This window comes from Candoia aspera, chromosome 1 (genome assembly GCF_035149785.1).
Source record: "Candoia aspera isolate rCanAsp1 chromosome 1, rCanAsp1.hap2, whole genome shotgun sequence".
In the NCBI taxonomy this organism is placed as follows: Eukaryota; Metazoa; Chordata; class Lepidosauria; order Squamata; family Boidae; genus Candoia; species Candoia aspera.
This window is the reverse complement of record NC_086153.1, coordinates 24,625,443-24,644,377: the sequence shown is the minus strand read 5'-3', so window position 1 is coordinate 24,644,377 and position 18,935 is coordinate 24,625,443. Positions and strand designations below refer to the sequence as shown.

Genomic DNA, 18,935 nt, shown 5'->3' with positions numbered 1-18,935 from the left:
TCACTGGTGATAGAAGAAGAGAGATCCAACCCTCAACCCTTTTTTTGTGGGGTGCTGCAGGGTTCGGTTCTCTCTCCTCTCCTATTTAACATCTACATGAAGCCACTGGGTGAGATCATCCATCACCATGGGATGAGGTATCATCAATATGCTGATGATAATCAATTATATATATCCTTCCTGGGTGAGGTAAGTGATGCGATGACTGCTCCTCAGTGCCTGGGGGCTGTGGGGTTGTGATGGGGAACAACAGGCTTCAGCTGATCCCTGGTAAGACGGAGTGGCTGTGGGTTGACGGCTCCTCCATATCCAGGAAGTTGTCATCTTTAGTTCTGGATGGGGTTGCACTGCCCCATTCAGACCACCTGGACTCACGACTCCTGCTTGAAGAGCAGGTGGCAGGTGGGGCCAAGAGAGCCTTTGCAGAACTTCGTGTTGTGTGCCAGTTATGCCCTTTCCTGGATTGAAATGCCCTCCGAACAGTCACTCATGCCTTGGTCATCTCCCATATAGACTGCTGCAATATGCTCTACATGGGGCTACCCTTGAAGAGTATCTGGAAGCTACACCTGGTCCAGAATGCAGCCGCACAAGCAGTTATAGATGCCCCAAGATCGGCATATTGGACACCACTACTGCGTGAGCTGCACTGGGTGCCAGTTTGCTTCCGGATCCAATTCAAGGTGTTGGTTATGACCTTCAAAACCCTACATGGCATGGGGCCAGGTTACCTGAGGGACCATCTCATCCCCATAACATCAACCCGTCCCACCCAATCATGCAGAAAGGGCATGCTACAGACCCCGGCAGTGAGGGAATTTTACTTGGGGTCCAGGAGGCGGGCCTTCTCTGCAGTGGTGCCCGCTCTTTGGAACATTCTGCCCCCAGAGGTGAGGCGGGCCCCTTTGCTCCCGGCCTTCCGGAAGAATCCGAAAACCTGGTTCTGCCGCCTCGCCTGAGATGGGGAGGGCAATAGATCTTCCTGGGGGTGCTGTAGAGGCCTCCCTACTGAATATCATCTTTGCCACTTGGATTTAGTATCTATTTATATCTATTTATTTTATTATGTCAGTTGTCTGTTTTGTAAATTATGTGTTGATGGTTTTAAATGGTTAATTTGGTTGTAAACCACCCAGAGTCCCTCTGTTGTGGGGGAGATGGGTGGTGATAGAAATTTGAATAATAAATAATAAATAAATGTGGGTAAAACTAAGAGAAAATCTGAACTTTAGAATGCCACCAAGTAGGGCAGATCTTAGACCTTAGAGATGCCTTGAACTACTGTTAGACCCTGATGGTCAAGCCAGCTGTTGAGCAGGCTCGCTTTTATCATCAGTCCTTTCCTCTCATGAAGCTGTTTCTCTTCCAGACTGTGATAAATATAAGTCTACACCCTTTTTTCAAAGCAATAATGCAACATCAGCCACTGGTTTTGTCTCTTTGTGTTTTAAACTCTTGCAAATTCATTTAACAAAAGCTACACGGTTTTGTTTTCACACATCAACAAAATTTCAGAGAAAAGAAAGAAGTCCCCCCACCCCTTCCAAAAGCAATGCTATTTATGAGCAACCCCCAACTAAAAAGAGAAAGAAACCAATTTATACAAGAAGTCTGAGCTATTTACATTAAAAGGCCTGAGGGGGAAAAAGTATTAACTTGTCTCCCATTCCACAGAGAAGCGCCTTTTTATTATAATCATAATCCGTATTATTTTAAATAGTTTTAAGCTACCTTGGCTGTTAAACAGAATCAAAGCAGAAGTGCTGACTGCTCAATTTGAATCACTTTTTTTAAAAAAAAAATCTACAATAGTGGCCAGAACTACTACTTGAACTTCTGCTGCACCTCCTCCATTTCATTTTGACAAGAATTGTGTGTGGCCCAGCATCTCTCTCACAAATCCCATGGAAATGGATGGATGCACTTGGTGCATTGCTTTCAGAGCCACCTCCTCCTCTCCCCTTAAAAATATTGCAATTATCCCCCAACTGACTTACATGTTTTATTTTCAACAATTATATTAGTTTTCAAAGGAACTCCCACTCAGTCTGTCGTTCATATACTACAAAGGCCTCTTTGTCGCTAAGGAGGCTGTCTATTTACCAGCATAAAACATGAAAAAGAATGGTGGGGCAAAATATTCATTATTATTATTAATATTAATATTATTAATATTATTTTTCTTTAAAACTGACAAACTCACAATTGCTAAGAAAAGCTGACTGCACAAACAAATTGGGAGGCAAGCAGTGAGCGAGGGCGTACATGTTTTAAGAACTGCTAAGGAACATCCCTTCTCAAAGAAGAGATGAGCGTGCACAATTATTTGCCTGTTTCCTGCTTTGCTGAAGATGCAAATCAGTGACAGATCCAGCTGAAACTGAGACTTCAGCTCCTTTTCCTTCTTCCCCTCCCCATAGCAAGATGCCTTCCTTTTGTTTTCCCGCCCCCACCCTCAGCCCTATCAGTAATTTCCTTCTGGGAAAAGAAGCCAGCAACTGATTATAAAAATAAGGATAATCTGTAAAATTTGGCTCAATGGTTCTGTCTTGTCACTTTGCTGAAATCCAACATTTTTTAAAAAAAACAAAAGGGGAGGAGGGTTGTTTTTTTTTTTGCTCCATATACTACAAGAGCTGAAGAATGGCTGCAAGTTTTTGAGATATCAAAAATCTCAGAAAAATATATAATATACATATATATTTTTATATATATATATATCTGTATGTCTTATTATTTAAATTTCACATTCCTTTGAAAAGTGGGTTATTCAGTCAGTAGCTGCTGAAGAAGGCTTTTCTGCTGGGTTTGTGGGGTCTGGGAGGCTGTGGCGCCTTTCTGTGTATCCACGGGGCCAGGCTGGTTCAGGTAAGGGTCTCCGCCCACCAAGTTGACCGTACACTGCACATCAGCAAACACCTGGACCTGCTGGACCTGCCAGGACACAAGAGAGAGAAGAGGCTGTTAGCCACACTTGGGAAAAGGCCCCCGGGCAGATGGACTGGGAACTACGGTGAAGTGGAAACTCACTAGAGAATTCCTCTAGCCTGTAGTCACCACAGAGAAGGGCTCTTCTGTCTTCTTGCCCTACAAAAAGAAAACCGCTGCACTCATTTGGATCAGAGCTAGGTAAAAGTTCACATCTTCTTGCATTCAAGACAAGGTGGGCTACCCTGGAGGTTCCAGGATTGTTGCAGGGGTGGGGGATGAGGACAGAATGTGGTCACCTATTCTTCCAAGTCAAAGCTGCAGAAAGCCTATGGATGCACACATGCAGAGTTGAGAGACTGGCAACCAATCTTGGGAATCCTGGATAAAGGGAAGATGGGGGAATAGTGCCAAGAAGTGGTAGCCAGTAATATAGAAGAGTATATGAAATTAAAAATGGTCTAGGCGTGCTGTAACATTTTAAAATACAATTTCATTGTTACTTAGACCTGCTGTAAGCAAGCTCATACTTCAGATACGTAAATTATGCAAGTCCTGGAAACTGTATACATGGGTATTAACATATTGTTAGCATTTATTTAGCACATTTTAAGAGTATAAAATGTTTCAATTAGAGTACCTTAGATCTAAAAAGTAGGCCAATATCTTTATATTCAGACTAATCTACCTAATAGGCCCATACCTGGGAGTTAGTTCAGACAGCAAGAAGAATATTTATCACTAAGCTCGCCTATGTATACAAACTCATGCAAATTTGTTTCCACAGGCTGTCTATTTAGCAACTTCCCTGTGAAGAAATCTACAAACGTTGACTGCCTCCAAAATAAACTTAATTTTTAAATAGATGTGCTTTAACTATTGAATTTTTATTGTAAACTGCTTCAAGAATTGTTTAAATAGGAAGCAGTTTACAAATGTTTCAGGTAAATGAATGAATGTATACATTGCCTCACTGTCTACATGTCATTTCTGCTCCAAAGTCAGCGTGAGCGTCCACATTGTTGAAATTCTGTTTTCACTGCAAGGAAACATTAAAGGCTAAAATCTGAAGTCTATTTCCAGAGTAAGCATTTCCATCTGGAGCTAAACACAGATATCTGCTTCAAATACAATATACCTATCCTAACAAGCAGGAACCACGCTGAGACGAGGAATAGGACTCTAGTGTTTTATTACTGCAACATTAGACAGAAAATCCTAACAAACTGAAGAAGCGTGAGAAAACCCAGACAGATAAACCCCAAAAGTCAAGTTCTGTCTCTCTCTGAATGACTGCTCAATTCCTCGCTACTCCGCATGCGTTTTCCCCCCTGGATAGGGGCCCCCTCCTGCTCATCAGTGCTCATGACAATACTCATCTAATTGGAACTAGCCAAAAGGGTACCCTGCAATGAACCCTCCGGGATGTTAGGAGAAAGGATGTTAAAGGCAGGTCCTCCTGGCTGCAGCCCCCCATTCTGGATTTTATAATTTGGGGGATTATTGTGTTTTACTGTTTATACAGTACAGTATCCTTCTCTTCCTCCCAAGAGCCTTGAAAGCCTCTCAGTTTTAATAAAAAGTCTCCCCCAACTGGTATGTTTATAATTATATTATAATTATAATTCCCATAACTGTTAACAGCATACTATTTTTGGAGGGCACCAAGTTATGAAAGATTATTTTTTAAACAGTACTGATAAAAGTACTTTTCAATTTATAGGTGTGCCTGAACAGGGAGCCTGCATAATTTGGAGCATTGCTAGTGTTACTTCTCTGATCCCATTCTTGGTCACAAATTAACCTCACAGACCCATATGTCTATGCAAGCATTATTCCTCATAAGTTGAAACTCTGGCATATAGAGGTTGTCAAACAAACAAAAAAAACTTTTGGGATCATTTGTGGAAGTGTCAAACAGATGAACGAAGGAGTAGTTATAGTAGTTGTGATTGTCACATGCCATTACGCTTCGACACCCTGCCCATTTGCTTCAGATGGGCTTAGACAGCACCAACTCTTTGCATAAAGAATAAACAGGTAATATAATAAACATCAAGATGAAAGTTTACCATTTTTCATCCATTATTGAAATACAAAAGAGTTCCATGGACTCAGAAGCAGTTTTTCTTAACCTGCTGTGTCTTTATGTAGGGCTTTACTTTCTTCCTTAGACTTTAGTGAAGAATCTCCATGTGTTTGGAACAGCAATATGCCAAGAAACTGGCTAGATTCATACCATGTGCGACACCAAAATCAAATTAACTGCATTATGTTACAGTTGATATGTGAACTCAACTATTGATTATAAAATAGCATGCTTGTATGCACTAGGAAAATTAGAATATGTCATTTTTTGTGCAATCTCTGCACGTCTCTGCTATTTAATACTAAGTATACTGAAGAAACACCTTTAAATACTGAATTCCTGAAAAGACTTCAAATTGCAAAAAAACAAACTAATATCATAGTGGATGCTTCAAGTAGTCATGATAAAGGACTAGTTAGCTCAGCAGATTGTGTTGAATCTTGCTGAAGATGATAAGGGTATCTGATAACTTTACGACTTGCTTACACTAGCTTTTTCCAACCTGGTGTTGTACAGGAATCTTGTAATTAGAACTTCCAAGCAACAGGGAGCCATCAAGTTGGGAAAGGCTGTCTTATATTGTTTTTAAGCCACAAAAGAACTCTGAAAAATCATTCTTTTAAAAAAAACCCCACTCATAAAAAATGTCAGTTGGTCAAATCAATTCCATGAAAAAACATTTTTAAAAAAATATTTGGATTATTAATTCATTTAAAATATGATGGCAAGGATTGGTTTTAAAATAGAACTTCTAATAAACCATTATTCAAAGATCTGATAATTTTCCTTCCACTTTTATATCTGACAATTTGGCCCTTCTCTTAAGAAGCAGCAGCTAGAATTTTGAGATCCATTTCAGTTTGGTTGCTGCCTAAAACTGCTTTATCTGTTCTTATGCTGGAAGAAAGCCAAGAAGGAAATGCCATTTGGAGACATGAAATGTGATTCTTGTTTTCCTTTTCATCAAGTGTAGGTGATGCCATGGAAGTGCTGAACTGGTAATCTGGGTTTCATAATAGATACATGAAGGCTAATAAACTGAACCTCAATCTTGGCAAAATAGAACTTACTGTTGGTCAACAGAGCATCTATCCTGGAAAATGGGGTGTGTTTCATTCCTTCAGTAAGGAACAGTTTTCAACCAGAAGATCTACCTGTCATTTTAATTATGCTTAAGCTTATGCTGGTTTTTCAGTAGCTTTACCACAGATACCTACATATTAGTTAGATTATTGCATAATGTTGTTTGGTATGATCACTCCTGAAGACAGTAGGAAATTGCAGTTAGTGCAAAATGACAGCAGGATTACTAATGGAGATTGGGCACATGGAGCTAATCCCAGTCTCCAAGAGCAGCACCAACTTCCAAGCTTCTGATCTTTGAAGTTTTCCTTCTGACCAAGTCCCTCTGCTCAGATGTTAAGATCCTCACCAGAGACTGTTCTGCAGGCTTCTGCGTTGTCTAAGATTGATGGCCTTCTCTGCTGCAGTCCCTTATCTCCAGAATGCTCTCCTCGGCTAGGCTTACTTAGTGCTGACTGTGTTTTGAGTTCAGGATGAAACAAAAACTCAAATTAAATTTTAGAGTGTTATAAACGAGAATTTTAGGTGGCATTGCACTTATAGCTATCAGTTTTCATCATTTATTGCATTTGCTATTACTGGTAAGAACTATTGATTCTAGTGACCTTAGAGAAACTGGTAGGTCTGCCTGACTCAAGAGTACAGATCCAGTTTTAGCTTTTACCTCTTATAGGCTCTCCAACATCACTTGTTCTGCTAAGAACAATTCTTGTGTCCTGATGTATCATAAGCCAGATTTATAGCCAAGATAAAGGGCTTTGTTTTTATTTTCCTGAGATTTAGAAAGGGCATGTCTGATTTTGCAAAACAGGAAACAGAAATTTGCTGGTTACAAAAATTACTAAAAATAAAATCAGTATGCCCCTCTTCTACAGAGAGCAGCTCTGAAGCCATATAGCAGGACAAGGTGCAAAGTAGCTAGCACAGAACCACTGTCTGAAAAATCAGAAGAATCTTACTGGGTTAGGTTTTTGCATTGCTTCTATCACCTATGCTATCATGGAAATTTGCAGGGGCTCGAACACAGAATTATCACGCAACATTAAATGAAAATAAACAAACTGCTTGCCAGTATGCCACAATGCAAATCCAAGAATGTGTAAAGGATGCCCACTTCCAATCAATGCAATTCTAAGCTAGGCAGCCTTTGGGAAGCTTCTTGGAACTGAACTGGCTCTGTTGTTTGTGACCAGAATCCTACTGCCTCTCTGAGAATATTCTCAGAGGCAATACAAGGCAACCATTCTAAACTTTCCCAACAGAGTTCTGCCTTAGGAATGTCTTACTGACCTGTGCTCCATCTGCTTCTGTTTTCAAAAGATCAGAGGAAAGCTGGTTGCAATAAAGGCCTGTGGGTCTGAGAGATGGATCGTTTACCTGAAAGCAACATCAACAACAACAAGTCATCAGCACAAGATGAGAAATTAGAAATTGTTGGATAGCCTTGTCACAGGAGGAGGGAGACAAATGAAAAGCTAAAATCAAAGGGAGATGCAGATGTCATCTAAAGTGACCAATTCACTACAAGCATCTGCTTTCCATGGCTTGTGGAAAGCTTTGCATATGGTGTCTGGACAGAAAAGAGAAGTTGGACAGTGCTTGATAACTCAGTGAAAAAGAGATCCCTTGGTCAGGCTGTTCTGATTGGTTCCTGTTTTAAATACAATCCGCACCTCAGCTCTGAGAAGCTTACTCATGTATTTATTATGTAGATTTTATGCCCCTTCAAACTGGCCAACTCTAAGCAGCTTACAAAAATTATTAAAATACGGCAAAACAAAATGGAGAGGAAACAGCCTGGAAGACTTTGGTTGACCCCAAAAGCATTTTTGCACAGGAGGTTAAATAGCTCAAGCACTTCCTCCTCGCTGTTTATATCTATGTCTTTGTGTGCTGAATACGAAACGGAAGCATGCAGAGAGTGGATCTGCTGGGCAGATTCTACATTTGCTTTGCAAGCCTGACAAGACCAAGAGCACCTTAAAACCTCAAATGTGAACTCCCGAATTCCAAATATGTAAACTGAGCTTTTTCTGCCCTCACCCCTAGACTAAGATCTGCTATGAGGCAAAAGCTGAAAAACCTTAGAACATGGAACAATCATGTCATATTATCTTGGAATCTACTAAATACTTGGCAGCAGAACTGGATCTGATGTCTTGAACATCTAAAAACACTACAGTAAGGAATAGGAGACAGAAATGGGTACAGTGATCAGATTTCCAAGGCTAAAAACCAGGACACATTAATCTAGACATGTTTACATATTTATTAAAGTTAATCTATAACCTCAAATACTTATGTAGGTGCAATTAGGACTATCCTACTTGGACTGGCCCTAACATCCAGATGACCACTAGATTACAGCAAACAGATAAAACTCTAGCCCTGCTGCCATCTAATGGTTATCTGGATTTTTGCAGCTGAGATATGTAGGTGCAATAAGCAGCAAATGTGGACATTGTTTCCCATTCTGTGACCCATACAAGTACACTGCCACTCCCACCACTCAAGCCTGCTGCTGCTTGTGTTGGCCAACAGGATGGGTTTCTGGAGACCAGCACATTTTCCTGATTTGAGGAGGTGGGCCTGCCATTTAAGATGTCTCCCCCCAAAATGGGACATCTGGTCACCCTAATAGGGAAGAGTGTTTAGCATTTCTTCTGGCCTTCCACTTCTCTCCAGTCTCCCAGCAGTTTCCTCCCTCTTGGTGGAAGAGGAAAAACGGCTCTTCTCTTGCTTTGCTGCTATTTGTCAGTTATTCAGTTTACCCCCAAGCATCTAATCTGCAAGAATGCACAGGCCTGACACTGCAATAGTCACTGTTTGCTGGGGCTTCTTTCTTGCTGAAAGTGGAGTTCTGACCTTGGGGCAAATCAAATGTGAGCACTTTAGTGTGATACTCATGTTCTTTATTTATAGAAAAAAACATCAACATATTGGGAGAACTATTTGGCTAAGTCCACAGGAGAAGAAGGGGGACGCATCTGGGTACACTGACCTGCTCAGAGCACAGCTGGTTCATGCCAGGCATCTGCAATGAGTTCATTGGCATTTGCCCAGCCATTGGGTTCATATTCTGGGCACTGGCATTTCCTCCAGCCATGGAGACTGTGATGCTCATGTTGTTGTACATTCCCTGCTGAGCTGAGGGGGGCTGGGTCTGCCCAGCTTGGCCATATACACTGCATTTGAAAGAATGAGGAACAGGAATTACACGTAGGGATAGGCTTCATTCTGAAGCAGCTCAGCTTCAAAACCACGTTAACATGTTCAGCAGACAAATTACACTCTCATATTATTCTCAGATTTATGCAGAGCCCCTGAAAGATTCCTTCTGTATCAGTTCAGAAGAACAAAACTGGCAGGTCCGTCCAAAACAGACTTGTTAGAATCTAGCTGAAATGCTGATTTAAAGTGTTTTCCTAACATGAATAAATAAAAGATTGTTAAAAAGGATGGAGAGAGAAAAGGAGAGAGGAAAACCATTTGTGAATTATGTAATGCCATTCAGAAAATGTTAGTAACAGCAATCTGACCAGTCCAACCCAAAAAATGTTTGGAGAATTACCAGGATACCAACCAACTAAGAAGCAAAAATTATGTGGACGGAAGTTTAGCTGCTTACAGGATTCAAGACTGTGCAACTGTGTGCTCCGGGGAATGGAGCATCAAGGTAGTTCATCACCTTACATACGCAATGCAAACTTTGAGTAGTCTAACTGTTGACCAGGCAGGGGTGTCTGGTCAAAAAAATACCAAAAAAGCTTTGCTAAGTGTTGGTATTCAAAGGTTAAACTATGGAGCATCTGTATTTGAAAATTAGGCTTACTTGTTGTTTCCCATGGTTCCTTGCTGCCAGGTCTTCATATCAGGTGACTGATACCCGGGTGTGGGTGGGGCAGACTGGAGCATGGGGCTCTGAGATGGAGGGATCTGAGGGGACATCAAGGGACTACTAGGACTGAGTGATGGGGCAAAAGCCGCCTCACCTTGCTGACCCATTCCTGAAAACGACAACAAAAAAAGGTAACTGGATTAATTCACAGGATGATGGCAACAAGATTTTATGCTATTTCATTCACTTATACGTTTATGCTTGATTTATTCAAATCAGTCTTGGATTAAACTTGCAGCATGATACAGAAGTAGTTACCCATTAACAAGAGGTTGGGGGATGCAGTCATTTTGTAGTGGGTTGGAGATGGTGAAGATACTCATCTTTTTGAATCACACATATACAACTTTTCAGACAAAGGGTTGTATTTGGCTTTCGAGTGCTCTGTCGGTTTTAATTAAATGTAATGATTTAAATTTACTTTAGTGTAAACCAAATTAAGTATAGTTCATAAGATTTCATGTTTCTCCCTCATGTCACGTTTAAGACTGCATTTTTTGGAGTGGCCATGGAAACCACACAAAATGATTTTGGGATCTGCATGCAGCTTTAAGTTATACATTCTTGTTTTAAATTCAGTGTTACTTCTCATCTAATGGGTACTGCAGGACTATCAAGTACTACAAACATTCCAAAAGTGTTTCACCAGAGACAACATGGAATGAGCAGGCACATTAGGTACAAAGGTCTGGACAAACTCTTCTATCTCTAGCCAGAAACAGCCTCTGAACATGTCAGAATCCTCACATTCCAAAGTTGTGTCCAATGACTGAACTACCACCTTCTCGCCCATTCAGCAAGTCACAATGGAGTAAAATTCCCTTAAAAGGTGGCGCCTGGGACACACCTGATCCGGAATACTGGAATATGTTCTGTTGTATCTGTGGGTTCATATTGGAGCCAAACTGTCCTCCGACGCTTCCCATCATCCCTCTGTTCACCATGCTGCTACGATTGGCCAATGCCACTTCGGGGTTCGGCGCCAACTGCGAGAAAGGGCTGGTGGAGGTAGGGGGGTTTCCTGGATTCGTACCATAGTTGGGGGGGAAGGGGAACTGCTGTGGGGGAGCCTGTGGGAGGCGCCCAGCCGCCAGCTGCACAGGGACCCCAGCTGAGGGAGGAAGGTTGTTCCCAAAGCTTTGCTGCTGTCTCATCAGCATGGCTCTCTGCTGCATTAGTTGCCTCTGTCGATGCTGCTGGCTGTAAAGTTCACGGTGACGCTGAGCCAACATCTGTGCATTCAGAGGGGGCTGAGGAGGAGGAGGAGGAGGAAGAAGAAAACACAACAGTGATGATGGTATTCAGATGAAAAGCCAGACAACACCCCCCCCCCCCCACGAAAGCTTGGACATATCAAGCATTTTGTTAAGGAACTTTCACAAAGCTCTCATTATTCATATTCCTCAATACCCAGTTCCTCACCATTTCTCACCCCCCTTAATCCAAAAATGCAGAGAAAGGGGAGCCAACAGTAGTGATAAAGCACATCTTACCTTGTGTGTAGAAGCAAAAAAAAAAAAAGAAAAGCTACTGATAAAAACATTAGTATGAATATATGCTTGTTTTAGGACCCGACGCTTGCACTGAATAATCAAAACAGCTCAACCAAGTGAGCCAAACTATGGAGGTACAGACGAAAGGTATAAATATTCCCCCATGGCTCTTTTTCTCACTTATTCACCATTTCTTACTTGTTCATGCACTATTTTAGACCACTTAATTACCTGGAGTTTGCTACAGTGGGATAGCAATGGTCCTTAAACACTATGGTTAAATGGAGGTTCCAGGTATGGAGATAATGCACCTCTGTTCAGGAAACGGAATACAGGGAACAGCAATTGCTATCACGCTCTGCTTGAGGATGTTTACGAAAAGCTACTTTATACCATTAGGCTCATTCTGTCACTGAACTCTATACCCATGAAGATTTAATCTATTATAGACTTCAGCAACTTCTCAGGGAGACTGGGAAAAATGAACCAATAATATCTGGAAAAATAGCAAGAATGGCAGACCCAAGCTGTTGATCAACACATCTCGTTACTGGAGTAAAATGCTGGAGCAGGAGTTTAGCCTCCTCTGGTAAGAAAAAAAATATGAACAATGCTCTGATGCTTCATCATTTGAAGAACCTAACCCATGGAAGGGTTATTTCAGAGGATCTTTACTGCAAACCAGAGGGATCTCTCTTGTCCAGCTCTAATGTAAAGAATTGCAAACAAATATTCCAGCTTTCTGGTTCTTAGTGCAGTTGTTAGCTTGAAAAAAGAGGGAGTGGAGAAGCATCAGCTGTTCCTACTTCTACCAGTGCTTGCCTAGAAGAACAGCTGCTTTTGGTCTCTATCACTATGGCCACTCATTCCTTTATAATCCAATGTTTTATTGCTCTCAAGCCTGTCTCTCCTCCAATAGCCTGCTTTGAAAATCTCCCCAAGTTTCTGAACTAGCCTGGTGCCCTCCGTCTATGTCCGCAACAGCTGTACTGACTGGGGACAAGAGAGTAACCCAGCATAAGGGGGGTGGGGGGTGGGAGGCACCTGGTTGGGGAAATTTGTCTTAAACTTTGCTAACAAGGACTCTGAGGTAGGATAGACTGGGGATTCTGCTTTTCAGGAGCAGCCAAACAAATGTCCCAGTGAAATAAGGATGATGGTGACACCCACTCTTTTTTACAAATAAACAGTACAACCACACTTGAGTTAACATGTACTGTTCTGATCATTGTATTTCAAAAAGGGTATCAGAGGTGGAAGAAAATAACCTAAATAATCAAGAAACTGGAAAACATCCTCATGAGGTATTATAAAGCTTGGGGCTCTATAGCTAATAAAAGAAGTAAGTTAAAGGAATGATTATGGTAGTGATGTCTAAAATTATGCATAGTGCAGAGATAGCAAACAAAGAAGGTTTTTTTTCCCCCTCTGTCATAATTCTAGAATGTGGGATCGTTCAATATAGCTGAATGACTGGAAATTCACAACAGACAAAAGGAAATGCTTCCTTACATTGTGCATAGATAAAATAAAACGATGTCATTTTCTTCCATAGACTAACACAAAGATTTTCATTGTGATGGCAGTATTAGATAAATTCAGAGAATACTGTAAAGGTTACTGATTATGGTGGTTATATATGACTTTCACTACCAAATGCTGAGCGACATAACCTGGATAGTGATGTTATTTCACTCCCGTCCTGTTAATAGGCTTCCTGTTGGCATCTGGTTGACCCATTTGAACTATCAGATAGGCTTTCATTCTCAACTAGCCCATTTTTTAAATTCATTATTAATTTTTAGTACTGGGCTATTAGAGTAACTTCATATGGAGGCTTGCCTCTGGCGGTAAAATATGATTACCATTTTATATAGGCCACTTTTGGTAGAAGGTACCACTATCTCTGATAGTATGTTTGCATTCAGGTCTCCTTTTACCTAGTGACAAAGATACTTTGTTGCTTGAAGCCAAAAATCAAAGGATATTTCTATCCCTCTGACTGTCCTGCTAGGATGAATACTTTAAAAAGTCTTGCTGCATCACACAGATCTCAAAGTCTGCTTTCATCTGTTGAACTCTACAATATACGGTAGTTCTACTTGGAACAGATCTTCTCACCATGCTGGGTTGGAAGGTTAATTCTGCTTTGTCCAGGCTTTTCCAGAATGTATATAATTCTACATGATCCTAAAATAACAAATTGCTAAACCAACAAGGCCTAATTCTAGAAGGCAGGTTTCCCTAATCTGGTGCCTTCCAGCTGGTTGGGCTTCACTTTCCATAATTCCCATGCAGCATGGCCAAAGTTTCCTACCAAGCAAATGCCTCTCACATAGGCAAAATAAAATATGAAAAAGCATATGAAAGGTCTTGCTTAACTGGTTAAATCCTGATAGGGCTCAATCCCAGAAATGCTAATCTGTTTCAGTGACCAGGAACAAGAAAAATATGCATTAAATTTATTCTCAAATACAGCTTTTTGTGCATTTTGAGCAGATGGCAAATCCATGCTGCAAAATAAAGCATACACTCAAATGCTCTTTTCCACCAGCAGAGTGATCCCTTAAATCATTTTCTCTGGTCAGTTCATGATCTGGTCCTAAGAGAGAGCAATTTATAAGTCTGTTTAGCCGTAGATTAGCTGCATCGTGCCCTGGGATGCTTGTGCACAAGATCCATATAGGACTGTGCAGTTTGATTACTCTAATGCCTTGCATAATGGGTGGGGTAGAAACAAAATCTACCAGACAGTCTGAAGTCAGATAACTTATAACTGAACCAATCATAATTTCTGACTGTAGAGAAAGTACCTTTGGCACAAAACACCGTGGAGGTCCATGCTCAGCAGAAACAGTCCTAGTAACCACAAGAGGGACAGGGATAGAAGGAGGCTCCCAGCATTTACCTGAGGTGTGATCTGCTGCTGCATGCCTGCCCTTATGCCGATACCACCTGGAGGATTCCCTGCAAATTGGTTTAGAATAGCCTGCCGATTTTGGTGTATCATCTAGAGACAAAGAAACAAGGAAGACTTGGTGGCTCTACAAATTGCACTGCACACCTCACCCATTCCCTTAGTCAACAAAACTTGCTACATAAATCAAGGTCAGCTGGCTGCTTGCATAGTACAAGACTGGGGAACCTGCAGCTCTTTAGCTATCGCTGATCTAAGCATCCAGCATCTCATACCACTGCCCGTGCTGGCTTAGATAGCTGGGAGATGTAGTGCAGCAATGTCTAGAGAGCCATAGATTTTCTTTTCTGATTTTCAGAGCATCTATAGTGGTGAGGAGAAGGAAGACTGTAGAGAGAAGAAGAAAGAGGTAACCACTCTGATATCTAAAGATATGAGATTTTTAGAAAGGGGAGAAGGAAGGAGAGTATGATGTAACCTTAGAGAGAGAGGGTAAAATGTATTTATAACTGTCGTCAAAAAGATCGGATGCCGCTTCTTTATAACCTTCCTTCCTTCCTTTCTTATTCACTACTGTTCCTTATTTCCTTTCTTTTCTAATATTTGTATTGTTTTGATCTTGTTAGAAGTTTTTTCAATAAAAATTATATTAAAAAAATAAAGATACCAGATCTAAAGATGCCAGACATAGGAATAAATACCAGAAGAGTTGGTTAGTTGCTTACATGCTAAAGAAAAGGCCAGGACTAAGAGGACAAGTTGTTCCTGAAAGAATTAGAAACAGGTTTGTGAAAGCCAAGACAAGTAAGAGTTTGTTGTATGTAAGAAACTTGCCCAAGTAGCTGCTCAAGCATTTCCTAAACAGCCACAAGCTTATTAGAAAATGGAGGTATTCTTTGACTGACAGAAAAGAAGTTGGAGGGCTATCAAGAGGTAGGCAATTACTTCAGCTTGGCCAGGGGACAGTGGGCAATGGCCAGACATGCTGAGGCTGGACTCACCTGCTGTTGCCCTTGTAGACGCTGTTGTAACTGCAGTCGCAACTGGTTGGGTGCTGTTGGAGGCCTGTTGAGTGCCTGTCGTGGCTGCATCCCCATGGCAGGGAAGGCCCCACGAGGTGATGGGACCTGGACTGACATAGGTCCAAAGGACTGTTTCTGCCTCACCATGCCTGGGAAAGGGCCAGGAAGGTTGGCAGCAGGGGAAGCCGAGGGATAAGGCTGCGGGTACATGCCGGGTTTCTGATCCATCACAAGAGTTGGTGGTGGTGTTACTTGTTGTGGCTGGAACCTCTCTGTCAATGCTTCTAGGCCACCTCCCTGTTCAAGAAATAAAGTGAGATTTCTTGAGCTTCAACGGAATTCCAAGTATGTTGCTTGGGCATTACCTTTGTATAAAAACAAATTCAAGAATACAACCACATGGTGATGTCCTGACCAGCAGGAACCATGCCGAGATGAGGAATAAGTCTCTAGTGTTTTATTACTGCTACAGTAGACAGAAAATCCTACCAAACTGAAGAAGCATAAGAAAAACCCATACAGATAAACCCCAAAAGTCAAGGCGGGTCTGTTCTGTATCTCTTTGAATGACAGCTCAAATTCTCTCTACTACGCATGCATTTTCCACCCTGGATAGGGGCCCCCTCCTGCTCACCATCAGTGCTCATGTAACTTACATATGCATGTTTGTATGTATTTAAATTTAGAAGGCTGCCCAACTCCAAAATTATTCTGAGCAGCTTACATAGTTAAAAAGGTAAGAGAAAACAAAAAAGAGAAAAACATAATGCATGGATTAAAAAAAAATCACCCAATACCTAACAATTAAATGCACATTTAAACATTTTAGGTATGTGAAATAGTTTATAGTCCTCCTTCTCCACCACAAACAAAATAGAGAAAGAGGACAAATCACTTTAGGCAGAGCCAAAGCACCCCACAGGTTGCTCCATATTTAGAGGACACTGATGTTTACATTTTTTTTAAAAAACACATTTTCTTACATTTTATCCAGTGTACAACAGTAGAATGGCTAATAGGTGAGTTAGGAAGCCATGAGCCTGGCTTTCCTATGTATTTATTAAGTCTTATTTTATTAATTTTTAATAATTTTAATTTTGTTGTTGTAAGCCGCCCAGAGTCACTTGCTGAGCTGGGCAGCTATAGAAATCAAATAAACAAACAAACAAACAAACAAATAAAATAATTTATTTTGTTGACTGTGAAATCAACCTCCCACACACATGCATACTCAATCATAATCACTACCAATTATAAAAGGTTTGGGATCACGGCTAGCAGAGAAGGTTATGATCTCCATTGTAAAGGAGTAAAAACAAAAAAGGGCAAATCAGTTGGAAGTTGGGATGCAATGACAAGCAAACTCTCTTGTCTTATTCTTCCTGGAAGGGCATAATTAAAGAAAAAAAAAAGTGTCATGCTGCAGAGCCAAATTTTTAAGATTCCTCACAAATATATACTGTATAATTCATATTGATATAGCTAATTGAGCATATCAAGATGTTGGGGAGAACATTTGAAATGAATTTATAAGAAAGGGGATTCTAAATCCATCATGCTTTATTTTCCTGTAGTTCCTGGAGTTGAGAAAATAATCTTGATATGCTCAATTAGCTTTATATATGAATGATGCAAATGTATGAACAACCGTTCTGTCTTGATAGTTAAGTGGGACCACCTGTTTTTCTCCTGAAGTTTGCCCTTCTAGCAAGAACAAGGTAAGAGAGTTGTTTCATTACTGTACTGTCCACACACCCCAAGCTGCCAACAACTGTTTTACCTTTCTCTTCTTTTACTGCAGTTCCCTTTAAGATTGAGATCTTAACCTTCCCTAGGAGCCACAGTCCCAAATAGTTTACACTCTTGATGATTATGAATGAGTATGCATACGTTGGGTACCTTCATTTCACAATCAACAAAAGAAACTGATAAATAAAACAAGATTAAACAAACAAACAAATAAACAAATAAATAAATGGCAAAGATAATCATTGCCATTAGGCCTGAAATGGGGCCAGGCAAAGGATTAGGAGACAGGTTATTTTTAAAAAGGTTATTATATAAAGGTTCCAACCAGCACAAAAACACAGTACTTAGTCTTTAATGTTGTTGTGCATGATCATAGACAAATTTTGGACCTAAACACAGCAACGTTTGGAATCTGTAACTGCATTGCTATAAATTGTCAACACGCATGATCTTTCTAGACTACTGCTCCCATATTACAACACTTCATGCATCAAGGTCATGAAATTATATCAGATATCAGATGCAATGCTTTTCTCTTCCTCATGTGCATACCGATTAGCAATTAAGTTTTAGACAGTGCTATCATGTTACTGCTTCACCTATGAAAGTTACTTCAATGTAACAGCTACCCAGGTTGAAGTCATTTCACTTTTTACTTACAGAGAATCAGCACTCTGGGATAATAAACCATCAGAAAGAAAGAATCCATCATGCCAATTATTATTTTCATTGGTTGTCAATTTGTTTCTGGTCCCAATTCAAGGTGCTGGTTTTAACCGATAAAGGCTTTCATAGCTTGGGATCACAATACCTGACCAAACTCATATTTCCGTATGTCCCTGCCTGTACTCTAAAGTGATATTTGGAGGACTGCTCTGAGTGCCCTCCTATGCTAATGTGCAGTGAGTGAGGGGAGGGGCCTTTTCAAAGGAATCCCCCCTCCCCTTTAGAATGTCTTCTCCAATGAGAAACCCTGGGGTGATTCCTATTGGTTTTTCCCCCAAACTAAACAAAGTATTTTTTTAAACCTCTCAGAACTTTAAAGACACGTTAAATGCTGCTGTGATTTTTAATTTTTAATTGCTGCATTTACCCTCTGTTACTGTTTAATGTTCATCTCATTAACTTTATTTTGTATTTTTTCTATGTTTAATGTAGGTTTTTTGCCTTGATGTAGGTTTTTTATAATTGTTTTAATATGTTGCCTTTAATTTAATTGCAATTTTAACTGTAGACAACTGTAGGCTTTTTAAATGGGGTTAAAAATAAAATCTTAAAAATGGCTTTTGATGGACAGTGTTTCTCAACACAAGATGTATTACAGAGGTATTTTCCTCTAATTTTTTTACTGTATGGCTCAAATTTACCATTGTACTCTTGTAACTTTCCAGCACATCCTCCTCTCCCACCCTCCAATAACTCCCAATTCTGGAAAACCCTCTTAACTGTTACATAAGATCAGGCCTTAAGATACAGAAGTGGATTGAGCGACTCACTACCTGGACCAGTTTGTCAATGCCAAGAGCTCGATCCAGTTCTGCCAACTCATTCTCATCTTTGCCACTCAGGAAGGACACGAGCTGTTCCAAAAGGGCTTTCTCGTCATTTCTTCCTTCTGGGGTGGTGGGAGGGCATAAGAGTTCATCCAGCTGAGAAGTGATGCACTGGCTGTAGGAATGTCAATATAAACAAGACAGATGAAGGCTCCCAAATACCTTTGGATATTTAACTTGTGACATGAGAAAAACACAGCACA

At 40.6% G+C, this 18,935-nt stretch overlaps 1 protein-coding gene across 6 annotated transcripts in view; it reads right to left on the bottom strand.

Annotated features, from left to right (window-relative positions):
* Window positions 1-1,430: 1,430 nt before the first annotated feature.
* The window catches only part of NCOA1 (nuclear receptor coactivator 1), a 295,660-nt gene continuing 278,155 nt past the window's right edge, over window positions 1,431-18,935 (bottom strand). For 5 of the 6 annotated variants that reach the window (XM_063300594.1, XM_063300586.1, XM_063300603.1 and 2 more), the window contains 8 exons: window positions 18,679-18,847; window positions 15,410-15,727; window positions 14,400-14,501; window positions 10,846-11,248; window positions 9,933-10,107; window positions 9,102-9,285; window positions 7,391-7,477; window positions 1,431-2,934 (listed from right to left, as the gene is read on the bottom strand). In XM_063300594.1, coding sequence (XP_063156664.1) covers window positions 2,767-2,934; window positions 7,391-7,477; window positions 9,102-9,285; window positions 9,933-10,107; window positions 10,846-11,248; window positions 14,400-14,501; window positions 15,410-15,727; window positions 18,679-18,847 — 1,606 coding nt within the window. In that variant the 3' untranslated portion in view covers window positions 1,431-2,766. Of the gene's footprint in view, window positions 2,935-3,030; window positions 3,088-7,390; window positions 7,478-9,101; window positions 9,286-9,932; window positions 10,108-10,845; window positions 11,249-14,399; window positions 14,502-15,409; window positions 15,728-18,678; window positions 18,848-18,935 lie in introns of all 6 variants that reach the window. The other variant, XM_063300632.1, reaches the window with a different exon arrangement.